This window comes from Podarcis liolepis (assembly GCF_965112155.1).
Source record: "Podarcis liolepis genome assembly, chromosome: W".
NCBI classification, from domain to species: Eukaryota; Metazoa; Chordata; class Lepidosauria; order Squamata; family Lacertidae; genus Podarcis; species Podarcis liolepis.
This window is the reverse complement of record NC_139568.1, coordinates 11,856,551-11,875,388: the sequence shown is the minus strand read 5'-3', so window position 1 is coordinate 11,875,388 and position 18,838 is coordinate 11,856,551. Positions and strand designations below refer to the sequence as shown.

The following is an 18,838-nucleotide window of genomic DNA, read 5'->3' as shown; positions in this document are numbered from 1 at the left end:
AAATGGGAGTGGACTTCCTTTTTATCCTGTTTTGCCGAATTAGTAATTAACAATTAATTTCCTTCTCACCTTGCTAATCAGCTTGAATTGGAATGGTAGGTGTTGATGGCTGGTTCAGAGACTTTGCAGAGCCGCACTGGTGCCTAAATCGCCGGCTTTTCCTCAGCTCCCCCCCCCCCTCCTTTCAGAGCAGAGGCAGAGACCGGAGCCCGAGCTGCCGATGCGATCCGCAGGACCGCTAGACACCTCAAACTTTCCTTTGAGGCTTTTTGGGTGATAACGCCGAGGCTGGTGCCTCCCCCCCAGTGTAGCGTCACCCGGGATTCTCTGGTCTCCCTTCATGCTGATGTGACCCATATCCAAGGACATGAGCACACGACTAGCAGAGTTCAAACAGAAGCTTAGCCTTAAGGAGTAACATTCTAAGCCTAATTTATTGCAAATTAAATCAAACAGAACAGAACAAAGAAAAACATGGCTTCTCTCTCTGTCTTCCTCGGAGAAAGAACTGCAAAAGCAATAGCTATGCAGAGCGGAAACAGCATATCTCCCTTTCCACTCACAAGATTCCAATAATCAGTGCTGGAATGTAAACAGACATGTGACATGTAACAATCCCACACATCTGCAGCACGGGAGGAATGGAATTCTCAACATCCTCCCCCATTTCATGTAACCCGCTTCAGTATTTCAGCCTAACTGCAACTGCTGTACATAAACCTGAAGTTGTTCCGTGTCAACAACTTTTGACAACAGATCTGCAGGAATTTCCTTTCCTGGCATGTAGGACACCTGAATGAGTCCTTTCTGGATACACTCTCTTGCACAATGTAATTTTATCTGCAAGTACTTGGTTCTTTGCTTACATCCCTCAGAAGTTAGCAAAGACAGACACAACCTGTTGTCTTGGTAAACCTGTATAGGACATCTTACATTAACCCTCATGTCCTCAAACAGTTGCAACAACCATTCACAATCCAAAAGTGAATATGACAGTTCAGCTTCACAAGAACTTAAGCTCACTGTTGTCTCCTTCTTGCACGACCAGTCAAACAGATATTGGTTGTACATGTAGCATACCCCGGAAGTGCTTTTGCCATCTGTGATGTCACAAGACCTCCAGACTTCTGATTAGTGAATTTCAGTCTGTAGTGCATGGTACCCTTCAGGTAGCATGCTATGCGCTTCAGTGCTTTCCAGTCCTTAACCGTAGGATTGTTGGCGTGTCTGCTCAGCAAATTGGTGCTGACAGCAAAATCAGGTCTTGAACACTTGGCAATAAAATTTAGCTTACCTAGAACACATCTGTACAGTGTAACATCAGAAAATGCTTCATCAGTATCATCTAACTGAAAACCTGTCACCATTGGTGTATCCACAGGGTTTGCATCAACCAAGTTCAGTTTGGTTAATACATCAGCAATTTTCTGTGATTGGTGTACCATGATATCAGCTCCCTGGTTTCTATCCAACTCCAGAGAGAGATAGTTGGTTACCTCACCAATATCCTTCATGTCAAAATGCTACTTCAGTTGAGCTAGGGTGCCATTGTATAAGGCCTGATTTTCCAAAAGAAAAGAAGATCATCAACAAAACATACACAATACAGTTTGTTTTGCCCCTCCTCTTTGACAAACACACATGGATCTGCTTTGCCTTGGTGAAAACCTAGAGAAAACAATGTTTCTGTTAGTTTAGAGTTCCAACACCGGGCACTCTGTGTGAGGCCATACAGGGATTTCTTAAGAGCACAAACCAATCCCTCCTTTACCCGTATTCCATCAGGTGGAAGTATATAAATTAATTCATCCAGGTCTCTGTACAAAAATGCTGTGTTCACATTGTGATGCAAAACGTTTAGTTTCTTCTCTGCAGCAATTTTGAGCATAAGCCCAATGTTCTCATACTTGACGGTGGGTGAGTAGGTCTCACGATAGTCTTGACCTGGTACCTGTGAAAAGCCTCGGGTGACCAATCTGGCTTTGTGCCATTCTGGTCTGTCTTGGCCTTAAAGACCCATTTGCTATCAACCAGCTTCATCCCTGGTACCAATGGAACTAGTTCCCATGTTTTGTTCCTCTCTTAAGGAATCAAGTTCAGCCTTCATGGCATTTAACCATGGCTCAGCATCCTCTGAGGTTAAACTCTGGACCTCTTGGAAGCTTGAAGGTTCCCAAACCTTCTCTGAGTTACTAACAACAGCTGTATCTGCTTTGGCTGTTTTAGCAAACTCCTCAGCATACCTTTTGGGTTGTTTACCCTTTGTTGCATACTATATGCAAGTCTTCCATGCTAGGCTTCTCCTCTTTAAGAGAATGGTGGCCTATGGTGAACAGTGGTTCCTCCAATTCAGTGTCAGACCCTTCAGACGGTCTGAGAGAGGCTTTCACACTTTTGTAGTCTGCCGTGTCAGATTCACTGTCACTGTCAGCAGCAGCACTACCACCTCCCCCTGAACTGGCAATTGAACCTGTGTCATCATCAGATTCTTCACCCTCATCAGCATCAGGGTGACTTTGGAAGAGTCCCGCATTGTCTCCCCACTTTGCATTGTACTGAACACTTCTGGTGAATCTTACCATCTTCATGTCAGACATTAGCACTCTGTATGCACCTTTCTCGTATCCCATAAAAATACCATGCAAACCACGTTTGCTGAGCTTGCTGCTCTGAGGAGTGTGAACCCACATGTCAGAACCAAAAATTCTCAGGAGCTTGACAAATGGTTTCTTACCAAACAGCTTCCCATAGGGAGTGCATCCTATTGGTGAAGAAATTCTGTTATACACATATGTGAAACAGTTCAGAGATTCAGCCCAATATGAATCAGGCAAATTTGTATCATGCCCTGTAGGGGAGTCTGATTTGCCCTTTCACAGAGACCATTCTGCCATGGTGCTCTGGGATTGGCAACATCATGCTGGATTCCCTTCTCAGCTAGAAAAGCCTCAAATGGCTGAGAACAGAACTCCCTGCCCCGGTCAGTGAAAAGACAACCCACCTGTCTTTTGTGAACATTCTGCAGCCAAGCACAGAATTCCTGGAATCTAGGAAATGCTTCTGACTTCTGCTTAAGCATGAAAATATGAATATATCTGGAAAACTGATCTATCAGTACCATGAAAAATTCTGCCTTGCCTAATGATGGCTTTAGTGGACCAACAAGGTCTGCGTGCACAATCTGGTAGGACTCCTTGGCTTCCCTGCCAGATACCTTACCCTTTGGAGCAACTCTGACCTTGTGTTCTGCACATGATTTACATTTCATGTGAAATTTGCAGGGTTTAATAGACACCCCCTGGACCAGATCAGGCATCAGATGACCCAGTCTTCTGTGGTGGTCGTGGATACAACCTGCATGTAAAATTTTGTTAGTAGACACAGCATGATATGTCTCACTATTTTGCATATCAACACCAACAGCATCATCATAAGAATAAGACAACAAGAACAAGCCATTAACACAGTCAGCATATAAAATGTCCTTTCCGTTGTTCCTGATGGTGCATTTCTGTTTACTGAACTTAACAGTAAAGTCTTGCACTGTCAGCTGAGAGACGCTCAGTAAATTGTCCGCCAAATCTGGAACAAAAAGCACGTTGTGAATCGTGGTCCACCAACTTGGATGCAAGACAGTTCCGATGCCTTCCGAATGCGACTGACCGTCTGCCTGGTGCACAGTTCCCTTCTGTGGCACAAACGTGACAAACAAATGTTGGTCTCTGCAAAGATGGCGTGTCACCCCAAAATCTATGATGAAAGCTTCCTAGACTGTTGGACTGGAACAGTGTGTGACCAAAGCCTTGTGTTACGCAGGTTTAGGCTTGCCAGAGCTCTTGCTCTTGCTCTTTGAGCCTTTACAGCCTTTGCCAGTTTCCTCTTTGGCCTTTGGGCGTTGTCTGCAATCCCTCTGCATGTGCCCCATTCTGCCGCAAGAGAAACACCTCACTGCTTTCAGAGCTTTGGCGCCATCTAGTGACTGCATCATTGGTTGGGGTGACAAGGCAGTCAACTTCCCCTGAACACAACCTGCAGCTTTTTGGCGATCATCCTCATTTTGGAGAACCGCACATACATGTTGCGCTGTCAGATCGGCAGTGGGTAAGACAACCAGCTGTGAAGCTATGCTATCAAACGAACTGTCTAACGAATCCAGGAGCAGAAAACAGAACAGAGATTCCGGGATTTCAATCTGTCTCTGTAAACAGACATGTGACATGTAACAATCCCACACATCTGCAGCACGGGAGGAATGGAATTTTCAACACGCGTTACCTCGACGCTTCCCCCATGGACCTCTGCAATGCTGGGCTTGACAGAGCTGTCAAACCCACTGTCCGTCCGCCATTCGCGCCGACCCAGAAGTAGAACTTAGTTTCTACTGTTCAGTATGTGTGATTAGGCTAAGCCCTGCACAAGTTCAGACACTACTCTCCATATATCTTGACACTTCGCTATTGAATTATATATATGCTTTAAATACAAGATATTTTTTTCTTTACAGTGGTACCTCAGGTTAAGAACTTAATTTGTTCCGAAGGTCCGTTCTTAACCTGAAACTATTCTTAACCTGAGGTACCACTTTAGCTAATGGGGGCCTCCCACTGCTGCGCGATCTCTGCTCTCATCCTGAAGCAAAGTTCTTAATCCGAGGCTCTACTTCCAGGTTAGCGGAGTCTGTAACCCAAAGTGTTTGTAACCTGAAGCACCTGTAACCCGAGGTACCACTGTATTCTTTTCTTTGACAGATAGTCTGTGTGGAAAGTTATGAAAAGGTATCTAATAGAATCAAATATAATAATTTTTTTTCTTTATTACTTAAGAGGAAAGAGAAATCTTTGAGTCTCCCTGTAGTCCATTATGTCCCTTTGAACTACAGTTCAAGGGGGGTGATGTGTCAGGGACTGGGTGGATGAGGAAGAGTGGTGGCAGCCAGTTGCACAGGAGATGCCTGAGGGTGACACTGGAAGGAGATTTTGAACCTGGTTCAGACTGGTGGGACAGGGAGGAACCATCCATAGGTGAAACCAGCAGGGAAACATTAGAGCCAGAGAGTGGGGGTGAAGGGGAGAGGCTCAATGTAGGCACAGACTCTGATAGGGAGAGTGCAGAGGCTGTGTCTCCTGCTTGGCAAGACAGTCCTCTTCCTGGTTCTTTTCCCCTTTCTCAGCTCAAGAACAGAGGGTAGAAAAAAGAGCAAATTGATTAAGTAGAGCTGAGTCACAGTGGAAGACTGCTGAGAGAGACTTGTGTCCTGGCTCTCTGGGTGTGAAGCAATAAAAGTTAATTGCCTACAAGTCTCGTGCCGACTTCTGATTTACAGCATCAAGCCTATTCTGGCAGCCTGACATGATGGCAGGCACTGCACAGGCTCTTAGGTTGAGACAAGTTCTACCCAGGGCACAAAGGTGTGAAAAGCTTCATGTTACAGGGGAAGCTTTTTTCACAGATGTCAAAACATTTTTGAGTATTGTTACCGAGATTGACACTGCCCATTAGGCACGTTCTTTCTCCTCTGGTTGGAGAATTCAAGCTGGTACCTCAGGTGATATCATCAGCTTATGTTCATCTCACGTTCTGGGCCTAGCTACAGGACATGATGGTGTCATGCCATGACTTGCTCTGGTGGTGGTTTTCTCCCTCAGTCCCTTCAGCAGCTTCTGCTTCCATTCCAATATTTCTTCCCCTGGTTGATGAGAATTCAGGTAACTATTCCAGATCCAGTGAAGAGGGAGCTACAGTGGCAGGAATTATTCCCCAGTTATTGAAGGTAATAACTCTGGAGATGCAGAGATTGATCCTGTCTACTGATGCCAGTCTGAGTTGGCATGCTCATCTCAACTAGGGGACAACAACCTAGACTTCTGGACCATTTACCTTTGGGTGTAGTTGGTTGGATGTTCAGGGCAGCCGTTGGTAAGGGCCTATGTGAACCTCCCACTGCTCCTCATTCAGTTGGCCAGTGGAAGACCTCGCCCCACACCTAGTCATTGCACAGTTTTTGTCATTCATCTTGTGCTTTCCATGTCTCTGCAGCGAATAGATTTTGTATTGTATCGTGGCTTTGGGGCTCGCTATTAGCTTTCCCTCTTTTTACTCTGATTCCTCTTGTGATCCAGGAGATTCAGCAACTGTAGGCTTAAGTGGTCTTTGTGGCCCCATTAGGACTGGGGAGACCACAGTTTGGGGGTCTAATCATTCTTTCTGTGCGAAACCTGTGGATTCTTCCAGTCCAGGAGGATCTGCCATTGCAAAGCTCAGCTGTGCACCTGCAGCTGGTCATTCTTTATGTAACAGTCTGACAGATGAAAGGCTGTCGCTGTCTCAAAATGTTAATTTCTGTAGTGTTGTCTTCCAAGATGGCTTTCTGTAGTTTCATACATAGCAGCTCATGTAGGGTCTATCTGACCTGGCATTCTGCTGCTGGGATAGATTTCTTGGAGGAAATCCACAGAAATCAGGACATTATTCTGCCTTCCTTCCATCCTTCCTTCTGAGCGTGAATGGCATTCGCTGGATCTCCATAGGGATTTACCTAAAGAGAACAGAGTCCTTCCTGTCATCTGACTCTGTTTGTTTATTTTCAGCCTCAAACAATGGGGAAGAAGGTATCGTCAGCTCTTCTGTTTTGTTGGATGCATCACCAAATGTTACGAAATGTCTGGGTCTGCTATTCTGCTGCTGTCATGGCTTGGTTGACAGCTTCAACCCTTGTTAAACATTGTAAGCTGGATGTTTACAATTCTGCCAAACCATCCTTCGGCAGGAGGGTATTACAATAGGTAGTTTCCCAGTAAGGAGGCAGGCCCACCCCACCCCCCCTCAGCTGCCACCATCATCAGGTAATCTTTGTCATCCAAGGATCCCCTCTTCTCTGGAAGAAAGTGTGACATTGGACCTACCATGAAGGTTCATTTTATGCAGGGAATGGAGGGGATCCTACTTGCCCTAGAAGATTTGAGTTTGATCTGTGCTGAGGGCTTCCTCCCACCCTTGTTTTCTTTTCTTGGTTGTTCTCTCTCTAACCGGGTATAGGTGGTTCATTTGGGGAGTTTTCTCTATTCTGTTCTTTGAGACAGTTACTTTTTGACCATTTGATCTCTGCTGTATGCTGCAAAGTGATGTTTCTGAGAGTGCCTTCAGTTTGGAACACTCATTTTTAAAGGTTTGTGTGTAGGTTCTTTACTTGAGCATGGATACCTTCAACTGGAGAGGTCACCCTCCCACTGCAAGGTAAGAACAGCTCTAATTTGCATATTCCTACCTAGTAGAGTGAGTTGGAAGGACAACTCATCTGAGGAGCCCACCATTCCTTGCAGAAAATGAACCTTCACAGTAGGTCCAGTGCACATTCTTTATGTTGTCATTGTGTGGAACAGCCACCATGCATGTAACATGTAATCAGGACCTTTACTGCACCTATCTCAAAACAGTTGTGGTTTTTTTATAAAAAAAACCCCTCATAGAATTAATTCATTCCAATTTTTGACACTAGTGAATAGAGCTGAGATCCCTTTTCTGAAATGGATAAACTGGTTAAATTAATCCAGACTAGAACTTTTACATTGTCCTCACTGCAAAATACTACAGCAGCAATCATAAATTCTTTCCTTAGAGAGAGACTAGTTTTAACTGGTGGTTTTTTAGTTGGTTTTTTTCACTAAAATATCATGAAAGTAGACTATGGTATGTCTTGGTTTATTTAAACTCTTGTTAGGAGCTAACTCTGAAGCATCCAATGCTTCTGAAACAGAGTCTGATCACAGAGATGAGCTTAGTGACTGGTCATTAGCTCCAGCAGAAGAAGAGCGCGACAGCTACCTTCGCAGAGGAAATGGGCGAAGGCGTGGTGGAGGTGCACGTGGTCAAGGAGGAAGAGGTTGGGGATGTTTCAAAGGTGAGTATATGATGATGGTGCTGATGAGCTATTAGGACTCTTACTCAAGCCCTGTGCAGCAGGTATATGTCTGAAATGAAAGAATGAAGTCTATAGATTTGCAAAAAAAAAAAAAAAAAAAAAAATGTAAGAAAGAAACTCTTTAAACTGAATAAGAGCAAAACCAAATCACACCAGAACTATACTTCATGCGAACTGAGGAATGATAGAGCCAAAGTAGCAACTGGCATTTCCAGAAGCAGGAGAATACAGAGAAGAAAGACAAAGCAGTAGCGAGAGTTGTCCGCTCACAAGGAAGCCACTAAATCCAACCTGGTTGCTTCCTACACAATATATATCCTGAAAATTGCACAGCCTAGGATTTATCAAGCCAGGTTTGCTATAGGACCATAGCCTAGGTGGGTGTGCCTCCCACCCCTTTTCCTAAACTTTTCTGTGATTTTTGTCTGTCCTAATGTGTCAACATTGGTTTTTGACTAGAAATGTAAGAAATTCCATTATCTGCATTTGTATATAAGTTTTCTACCAGTGTACTCAGTGCAGTTTATTGTTTTAAAAGGAAATATACAAAAAACAAAGCAATAACATGGAAGACCTTTCTAAAATCCAATTTTGATGTGCAGGAAATGAACAGTCACGGACAGATAACCGTCAACATAATTCAAGAGATACTAAAGGGAGAACAATGGATGGGTCACTTCAGGTAAAAGAAAATGCTCTCTGTACTATCAGCATCTGCATTCATGGAGTTGCTCTTGGCAGTCATGGAGTGATGAAGTCATGCATACTCATCCTTGTCTGCACAAGAGTTTGACACCCCCCCCCCCAGCTACTGTGTTTAAACCAGCCATTGAAAGTTGCTTCATTAACAGCATAGTATGTTAACCAGTGGTCTTTGTCCACTGACTGAATAAATCAATCAGCAGAATGGACAGCGTGGAACATTTTTTTGGCAATTTCCTCTTCAGTCCCCTGTTACCCCTAAATGTACATGGGTAAAGGGGACATCTTGAGCTGGAGCCAGGAATGGTGGGAATCACCTAAAATTGCAGCCTGCCTCCCTTCTATTGGTGACTACTTTCCATCAGTGAACAGACACCATTGGATACCACCCCAAATTATTTTACAGTGGAACCTCGGGTTACGACGGGGATCCGTTCCGGAGGGCCTGCCACAACCCAAAAATGGCACAAGTCGAAGTGCCGCGTCTGTGCGCGTGCAGCGCAATTTAGCGCTTCTGCGCATGTGCGAGTGGCGAACGCGGAAGTAACCTGTTCTGGTACTTCTGGGTTTGCCGTGGAGGTTCGCTGAAGCGGACGCAAGTGGAGGCGGACGCAGAACGAGGTTTGACTGTACTTCAGTTTTTAAGATGCATCATTTCCAAAGGGTTAAGGAGAGTAATACTTTAGACCAGCTGACATCATAAAAACTCTGAAATGCATTTAATTAATCTTATTTCAAAAGAAACAAACACTGTTCAAGTTTTACTACTAAATGCTTACATGTAAAAAATAAGCTTGCATCTTGTTTGAAAGGTAAGTTTTGTTGGATTTGTCTAGAAAATGAATTCTGCAAAATAACTAATAGCTAGGATATATAATGTTGAATTAAATGTTGCAGAAAATGCTGATCTTTATACAAGCCTTCATACCTTAACACTGTTAAAAGTACTTCACTTGGATTCTTCTTAACTGTACACTTCTAGAATACAGTGGAACCTTGGGTTACGGCAAGGCTCCATTCCGGAGGCCCCGCCACAACCCGAAAATGATGCACGTCGAAGCGCTGCGTCTGCACACATGTGGTGCGATTTAGTGCTTCTGTGCATAGCGCGATTTAGCGCTTCTGCGCATAGCACGATTTAGCACTTATGTGTGAGCAGCAAACCTGGAAGTAACCCATTCCAGTACTTCCAGGTTTGCCGCAGACGTTCGCAGAATCGGATGCAAGCAGAGGCGGACGCGGAACAAGGTTTGACTGTATATTTCATTTGCAGAAGGCAGGGGAATAACTTTTTTTCTAAGAAATGCCCTCCAACAGCTCTTCATACGTGTCCCTTTTTAAATTATCAAATGATTATGCTTTATATAACCATATTTGTTTCAGATTAAAATTGACTGCAATAGTGAAAGGAGTGTCCACACTAAAACAGCACAGAATACGTCCAGTGAAGGTAGCCGGTTGCGCACAGGTAAAGATCGTAACCAGAAGAAAGAGAAGTCAGACAGTGGGGATGGTCAGCAACTGTTGGTGAATGGAGTACCGTAAAATTGATAATTGGAGTAGTCATATTTCCTACACTGTTTGAGTAAAACTTATTCCACGTTAGAGAAACTTAGTAGGCCAAAGACAAATAGTAAGCAGGATGGCACAGGCATGAAATGAATATTAAAAAAATCTTTTTGCCTTTTTAAACATCAGCATACAGTTCCCCCAAAATAAAATGTTATACTTGCATTAAAAAATACCTTGAACTTCTGAAAAAATGCTTTCAATTACATATTGCATTTCAAATGATGAAAGAATCCTTTTGCTTGTTTTAAAAATACTGAACTCTGCAATAGTATTTCTGTTCAGCTGTACCATTTTAACGCATCTAGTTAATCACTGCTAAATTTCAAATTTCAGAATAAATAGTGTTTGTGGTAATCAAATTGGGCTTCTGTTTTCAATCCATTAAAAGTTCCTAATTTTAAACATTAAAAAGTTATGTTTTATGTCTTGTGTCAGTTCACATTTTGATTCACTTTGTCAATATTTCAGTGAACCTCAATATACATGTAATATAACTAAATTGTCATTTTCATAGCAAAAAGTTCTATGAACTGTGCCTTTTTTATATCTTGCCAGGTAGGAGTACTGTATTTGGATGCAGAAATCAGGGAAGATGAGTTGGAAACACTAAATGTACAATATATGTAGCAAAATTTCTCCAACAATTAGTACTTTAATAGAAGAATGCAGGCTTTCAATAATGTTTTCCTTGCATAAACATCAAGTAAGGCAGTTTATAAGAATAAGAAATTTATTTTGCACTGAAGATACTGGCAGTTTATGTTACTGAAATTGTATGTTTCGTTTTTGTTTTCTTTTTAGACAAGACAGGATAAGTTTTTTAAAGACATTCCCATTTGTGACAAACAAAAACAATTTCTGGATAGCTCAGTGGGTTTGAGTGTGGTGCTGATAACACCAAGGTTTGATCTCCATATGGGATGACTTCATATTCTGGGACTGCAGGGGGTTGGACTAGATGATCCTCAGGATCCCTTCCAACTCTCCATTTCTATGATTCTAATTCATATTTACCGAGGAAACGAATTGCAGCTTGTTCATAATCTAGTAGTGTGTGTCTGCTGTTTGGCCAGAGGACCCATTTAAAGAATAGCTTTCTTTTCAGTTCCCCTACAGTTTTTGGTATAGTTGAAATTTGGAATCTATCTCAGACTATAGAGGAAGTTTATTGCTGTATGTGAAACTTGGGAAAATTCAGGGATAGCATAGCTTAACAGCCTTGGAAACAGAACAGTCTTACAAGGTCTTGTATACAAGTAGATTCAAAACATGTGACTGAAACTGGCATTAAGTTTAGTTGCCCATAATAGGGGGTTGGGAGATGCTTTCTGTTTCTGATCTTAAATGATGTTTACTTGCAAAAAAGCAGTATAACAGGACCTTCTTTTTTTGGGGGGGGAATGGATCTTCATTTTAAGCTATTCTATCTTTATTAAAATTACTGCAGTAGGCGTGTTGCTGATTATGTACAGATTTGTACAAACCTTGCTACTGTCTCTGTGTTGTGCATTATTGTTTCTCTGCTTTTAAAATTTTTCCTTGCATACAAACAAGTATTTAAAAATGGTGCAACCTGCATACAACTTAACAACTATTTTAAAAATGTCTTAAATATTGCCAAACATTAAACGTTGATTTCTAGTTATTTATTTTTGAGGGAATGTATAGTATTTGAAAACTGAATTTGGTACCTTCCACATATCTATAAGGTGTTTGGTTTAAAATACTGTAATGAACCAAGGAAGAATGACCTAGTTATGTCATTGCTCTTGGGCATTATTATCTGTACATATTCACTACAACAAATTATATTTTCTGTTGACATTTGTTTGCTTTATAGTGCAATATATTTTATATGCAAGCTGTTTCAATAAAGTTTGGTCCTCCTCTACTAATGGATGTTGATGCAGTCTTTATAAGTGATTACTTTCAAAATCAACTTTGAAACTATTTTATTTTTGTGTTAAATTGGAAATACTGTTTACTCCAGATGTGTGAAAGCTGAAACATTTTCAGTTTAAAGAATTTGCCTGAAAATGTGTCGTTACTGGTTAAATTGTACATCTTTAGCTATTATATGCACTAATTTTACATTCAAGGTTGGCTTTTGTAAGTTGCTAACTAGATTTGACTTACTAAAACTGTAATAGGTTAATCAAATTTTCAAATGACATTTTTGCTCTTTAAATGTGAATCCCTTTCAAAGTAAAAAATCCACTGTTTTTAAGTACTCATAATTTTTTTTAAAAAAATGTAAACCAAATTGAAAGACTCATTTTGAAAATTGTGTGTTGCGTGGCTATTCCCGCCCCCTCCCACTGAATGGAATAAATAAAGACACAGGACCAGAATTTAGGTTAATGGGCGAAAAATGGCCACAACTTTATTGATTACAGGTAAGAGCGGTATTGGCTTTAGGCATTGGCCCTATCAGACTAACCGGTATAACCGGGAAGGGTTAAGCACCAACAGGGGGAGCCCCCGAGATGCACATCCCTAGGCGCTCCCCGAGGGGTTATCGCTCGGGAGCGCGCTTTAGGCCCTAGCCTCCATAGGTTTCGGATGAGGCGATGCCCCCCGGAGTCCTTTAACAAACTACCCTTCAACATTTGGGGGAGGTGATGGCGTTCCTCCCCCCATCTCATTTGCATAATAATACCCCTGCCAATGCCTAACCGCCACACAAGCCAGGCTCGCTGCCAATACCCTCAAACCTGTAACCAATCCCTGATCCCCTGGAAAATGTCAGCAAGCCAAATATCATTACCAGCATCGGAAAGGTGCACGCCATCCCCGCGGTAGAGGGCCTCCTCGCTAAAATGGATGCCTGGCTGCTCAATGACCCACCCACCCATCGCGGCCACTCTATGCGCCACCGAGCGGTCCAGGATCCTCCTGGCTCTATTTACAGCCACCGGGTTTTTGGAATCCCTCCACACGCGCCTCTCAAGCAGAGATGACCAGATAATCGTTAGGTTCGGATAGGAGGCCCGCAACTCCCCCAGATCATTAAGAATATGCCACATTAAGTCCACCCCCTTTCTGTAAGCTAGGTCGTTCTTGCCCAGTTGGATGACCACCGCCTCTGGTGGGCCTTCAACAGCAATTCTTTTTATAACTGCTGGGAAGAATTCTTCCCAGCGCATTCCACGACGCGTGATCCAGGAAACTTCAACATTGTTTGGAAGCTGCAACTCGCACCAGCCCCTGGCAACCGCACACACTCTTGCCCAGTGGACAATGCTGTGGCCGATGATCCACAGACGCACCGTCCCGACACCTGAAAATAAAAGAGAGCAAGAGAACCAGGTCAGTGAGGCCGATGGAGGAAGGAATGTTAGCATGCCTTCCGGATGTATCCCCTGTAAGCGTTCGACTTCCACCGCCCCATGTCCATTATCCTCTCCGCCGGTAAACCCATGTGCACGGTGGTGGTCGCAGCCCCGATGCGGAAGGAATGTGCGGCGTACTCCTCAGATGGGAGCCCAATGGCAGCGATTGCCTTGCGCATAACCCTCGTAAACTGATGCTTTGACAGGCGAGAGCCATCTGCGTGTATGAAGAAAGGGCCACAGGCTTTAGGTCTTAAACACAGGAACTTTCTTGCATCCTTTACTGGGCAAGGGCCGGCCTTCTGAGTAGCCTGTAGGCGGATTAGGGCCCCTCTACCAAGCTGATCAGTCTTTGAACTGCGAATTTTTAGGATTACTTCGGAGCTAAACAAAGTCACGTCCTCCAAGAGGAGCCCCGTTATTTTTAACTGGTTGGTCCTCACAGACCACCTCGCCTATGCGCAAGGCGCCAAAGAATGCGAATGAAAAGGCTGTGGAAAATAACCTGGCCTCATACCTGGACCAACAAATGACCCTGAGCTTCTTACGTATTTGCATGAGTATGTCGTAAGTTATGGGTCTTCTGCTGTCAGAGCTAGGAGGCCGAGACCTACGCCAGCCCTCCAGCATCTTCCGCACCACGAAGTGTGCACAGGGGTCGACTGAGAACAGAGCTTTGGAGAAGAACGATATTGCTGTGGAATAAATATTTAGGGTTTGGGGGGCCCGCCCTAGGTCGCGAAGGCGCACAAGGTATTCTATAACCTCCGACTTAGTCGGGGGCCTGCCTGGTTTTAAAAGCCCTTTCTTCTGGCGAAATGATGTGAAATCTAACCACGCCTTGTTATAGGATCTTAGTGTTGAGGGTGCGACTGATGACATACTCCCTTTATCGCTTCTCGTTGCTAATACTCCAGAGGTGCTCTGGAAACGGCTGCGGCAGCTGCTGCGCATCCGGCGCCAATAAGCGAAAGCGATCCGTCTGGAAACGAGACAGAGCATCCGCAATGTTGTTATCAATACCTGGTACGAATTTGGCAGAGGCATATAAGTTTAGCCGAAGGCAAGATAGGACAAAATACTGTAAAAGCGACGCTACTCTAGGCGAACGGGAAGATTGCTTATTTAAGACAGACACCACTGCCTGGTTGTCTGTCCAAAAGCAGACCCTGCGGTCTTTAAATTGCTCGGCCCATAGATGAATTGCGACTACGATAGGGAAGAATTCTAAGAATGTTAAGTTGCGTAGTATGGGTTTGCCCTGCCATGACGAGGGCCATCGCTGTGTGCACCACTGACCTCTGAAGTAGACACCAAACCCCAGAGAACCTGCTGCGTCTGAATGGACCTGGAAGTCGGATTGAAGGGCCATGCTATCTTGCCAAAGTGAAATTCCGTTATAGCCATCTAAGAATTGCAGCCAGACCTGGAGATCCGACTTTACTGCCTTCGAGAGGCGCACCCTATGATGTGGCGACCGTAAACCTGCTGACAACTTTGCCAGCCGTCCACAGAAGGGGCGACCGGGTGAAACCACTCGGCACGCGAAGTTAAGGTGGCCCAAGAGTGATTGAATTTGCTTGAGGGTAACCTTTTTTAAGGGTAATAGCTGTGAAATGAGCTCCTTAAGGGCGACCAGTTTCTCGGCAGGAAGGCGAGATGTTTGGGCAATAGTGTCGAGCTCAATGCCCAGGTAAGTCATCGTAGTGACTGGTCCCTCAGTCTTTTCATTCGCTAAAGGGACCCCCAGCTCTTCCGCCATGGACACGAAGGCCTGCAGCAAGGCCGTACAGTCATTAGCATTACTTGCTACCAAAATAAAATCATCCAAGTAATGCCCCATCCCTTCAGAACCAGATTTAAATTTCAGTGCCCATTCCAGGAAGGTGCTGAAAGTCTCGAAAGCAGCGCAGTCAATTGAACACCCCATTGGCATTGCTTTATCAATGAAATAAGCTCCCTGGAATTTAAAGCCTAACCAACGATAGTCTTCAGGGTGGACCGGGAGGAGGCGAAATGCGGATTCGATGTCGCATTTGGCCAGAAAAGCACCCCTGCTGAAACCCTGAACCAGTTTTACAGCTTGATCAAAGGATGCATATTTCACCGTGCACAGCTCCTGGGGAATAGCATCGTTAACTGAAGCCCCCTTTGGGTAAGAAAGGTTATGTATCATCCTGAATTCCCCAGGGGCCTTTTTGGGGACAATGCCGAGCGGTGAAATATGCAGCTGATCAATGGGAGGTTCTGCAAATGGACCATCCACCCTACCGGCCAAAATTTCCTTCTGAATCTTTTTCATCGCTATGTCTGGTCTCTCCAAAACTGACTTCTGATTGGGGGGGGGGGCAACTGGAATTGGGGGTGAAAGCAACTGGAATTCTGAACCCTTGGGAAAACCCATCCCATAGGAGAAGGGCGGCTTACCTATTAGGATATAGATTTAACAGCGTTCTTAGGGGTTGGAGCTTAATCGGGGAGTGAGCTAGGTCGAGAGACAAATTAGTAGCGATTTCCTGCTGCCCCGTGGACGGGTCCTGACACACCTGAGGGGGCACCCTGGTTTCCCTGGTGGAGGTGACCCCTGCTCCCCCGAAAGGGCTGCTGCTTGCTCTTGTAGCAGTTGATAGCCGGGTGGCTACCTAAACACTTATCTCATTCGTGCAAGTACTTACAAGAGGTGCGCTGGCAGGCCCCTTTATTGAAATCCCAGCAGTGCTTACGCCATTTTGTGTCCACCTTACCAGATTTTGCTTGGTCGTGTGTTTTCTTTTCGATGTAAGGCCCCACGTGCTCCATCCAGTAGTTATTGTCCCTCTGATCCCAGCGCGTGGAGGACAACAGCGAGGCATTCCTACGAAAATCCTCGTCGTACGAGATGGCAGCCTCATCTCCCGCTAATTCCTGAGCCCTTCTCACGTGCGCCAGATAAGATGCAAGGTGCAACCCACGTTTTGGATAACATCCTAACACTATCCCCATGAATACCTGGTAGCCGTTGAGCCAGTTCTCGAATGTACACGCCGCCCGAGGGGATCTATATCTTTTCTTACCAAAATGCCGCTTTTTCTCCCCTTTTCCCTTTATTTGTGCCGGCGGTAGCAACGTGAACATACCTATGAAATCCCCGTTCAATATCTTATCCCTTTTTCTCTTAGAAAGGTGATTACCCAAGATAAAATCAGTAGACAAGTGCGTTGAAACTTAAACATCTTCCACTAACGTCCCATCTTTCCATTCAAGAGTACCGTTAAAGGTTTTCCGGTGAGAATTGGCCCTCCTCTCATGAATCCACAAGGGAACACCAGTCTCTTCGCCCTCCCCCCAGTACATTTCCATGGGAGCATCACTATCATCCTCAGAAGAAGAGGTACCTGTCTCACCCTCTGAATCGAAGTTGTCCCTCCTGCTCTTCTTAGACACGTGCTGCTTCTTGGCTTTCCGCTTCCCTCCGCGGGTGCTGCTGTCTTGTGGGGCTGGGTCATTGGGAGTTGACACTGCCTGCTGCGGGGGTAACTCCTCATCTGAAGATGACCCCTCCAACGGACTGTGGTGAGCTGGAGGATCCTGGAAAACACTAGGGATGCCAATTACCTCCCGGGTTGTATTAGATGGGGCGGCACTAGGTTGTTTAGACTTCCGTGAGCCAGCCTTGGATTTCTGTGCACTGGCCTTGGCCTTCTGCGCACTAGACTTGGCCTTCTGTGCCCGTTCGGTTTGTAAACGTGTTTGGGGGCGACTGGGAAGCCCCATGCCTTGATGTGATGTGCTAGTCACAGCTGAAGAGGGGCCAGCCTGGCCCTGTTGGCTGAGGCGGGTGTCGGGGATGCAATCTTGTGAAACCTCCACTATGGCGGAAGCAGGGACCACAGGAGGCCTGCATTGCGCGTAAAATGTTTGAATCGCCGGAAAGAATTGAGCTAAGGCTTGCGGGTTACAGGGTGCGACGGGTACTAGCGCACCACCCGTCTGGGATGACTGGGGATTGACCCTGTTTGCCATGGAGTCGGTGCTTTTTGAACAGCCACTCACTTATGTATGTATGTATAACTGCCTATTTAGTTATTATTATTTATATTATTTATTTATTTATATATCTATATCTATATTTCTTTTTATTATTCTAATTATTATAAAAATTTTATTTTATTATTTTATTATTTTATTTATTATTTATTTATTTACTATTTATTTATTTATATATCTATATTTACTTAAATATTTATTTTAAATTCACTTAAAGCTACTGCTGCGATTATTAAGCAGTTGTTAAGGTTGATATGTATCCCAATCAAAAGGACTCAAAGAATAGCACTGCAGCTGAAGCGCAAGGCCTCACCAACCTGGTAATAAAATTTTCCGTTTAAATTGTGCCAAGAGTTACCAAGTAAATATCTCAGTTGCTTGGCCAGAAAATGAATTGTTTGACACGATAATCAGATTTAATTATTTATATCCAGCAGCGAACTAAAGTAAATGAATCAAATATTTATCTGCAAAGCAGTCTCCTCTAAAGTAGACTGGAATGAAAATAACCGGCAGCTTAGGGTAAAGTAATGCAGTTGCAAAGCAAGCCACTTAAAACCAAGCAGTGTCTTTCACTCAAGAAATTCGACTAAGAACTACTAATGAATTATTCAAAGACTTTTAAGCAAAACCAATGAGTTATTTAAAACACAAAGACAGCCCTTCCTGCGGCAATCTTGAATGAATTATTAAAGCAGGCAGAGCAATGAAATATTAATGTATAAGGCAGCACACAAAAAAGGATTAAATGAATCACGGCAGCACAGCAAATTAAAGATAAATGATACGGTCAGAGATGCTGGCCTCACTTGAAAGAATTAATCCACCTAAACAGATCAGAAATGCTGGAAACTGCAAGCAACTGTTCCGGAAAGTAATCTTTTCAAGAGAAAAAGAGAGCCCTTGCCCGCAATGATACAGTAGCTCCTTTATAGCTGCCAGGCAGCTGCCGGTAGCTTGCAGACAGCTGCCGGTAGCTTGCACCCAAAATGGCTACTCCCGGGACCACGTGGTCCACACAAAATGGCGCCCGCCTCTTCCTGTTACCTGGGCAACCGCGCACGCCTCAATTAAATTACCTGCCGACTGAGATTGTGCCGAATTTAGCTGTAAAAGTTAGGGAAACGGGAGCCCAGCCAGAGACCTGACTCTTAGCAAATGACAATGGTTCCTTGGCGCTTCTCTTAAAGCGGGAAACTGCTGCGCTGTATCCGCAAAAAGCCACCGGCGTCGTCTTAACCCCCACCAAAAAACTCCGCAATTATCCTTCTTTAATCCTGGAAACAAT

General features: G+C 44.2%; 1 protein-coding gene and 1 long non-coding RNA gene across 4 annotated transcripts in view; one reads left to right on the top strand and one right to left on the bottom strand.

Moving 5' to 3' along the window:
• LOC310697669 (fragile X messenger ribonucleoprotein 1-like) overlaps positions 1 to 12,416 on the top strand; it is a 212,274-nt gene extending 199,858 nt beyond the window's left edge. Inside the window, exons 13-15 of one of the 3 annotated variants that reach the window (XM_083484347.1) lie at positions 7,718 to 7,897; positions 8,521 to 8,600; positions 10,004 to 12,416. In XM_083484347.1, coding sequence (XP_083340473.1) covers positions 7,718 to 7,897; positions 8,521 to 8,600; positions 10,004 to 10,165 — 422 coding nt within the window. In that variant the 3' untranslated portion in view covers positions 10,166 to 12,416. The remainder of the gene's footprint in view (positions 1 to 7,717; positions 7,898 to 8,520; positions 8,601 to 10,003) is intronic. The other 2 variants (XM_083484348.1, XM_083484349.1) reach the window with 2 other exon arrangements.
• LOC310697730 overlaps positions 1 to 18,838 on the bottom strand; it is a 434,827-nt gene that overhangs the window by 96,688 nt on the left and 319,301 nt on the right. The gene's annotated exons all lie outside the window — the stretch shown is intronic.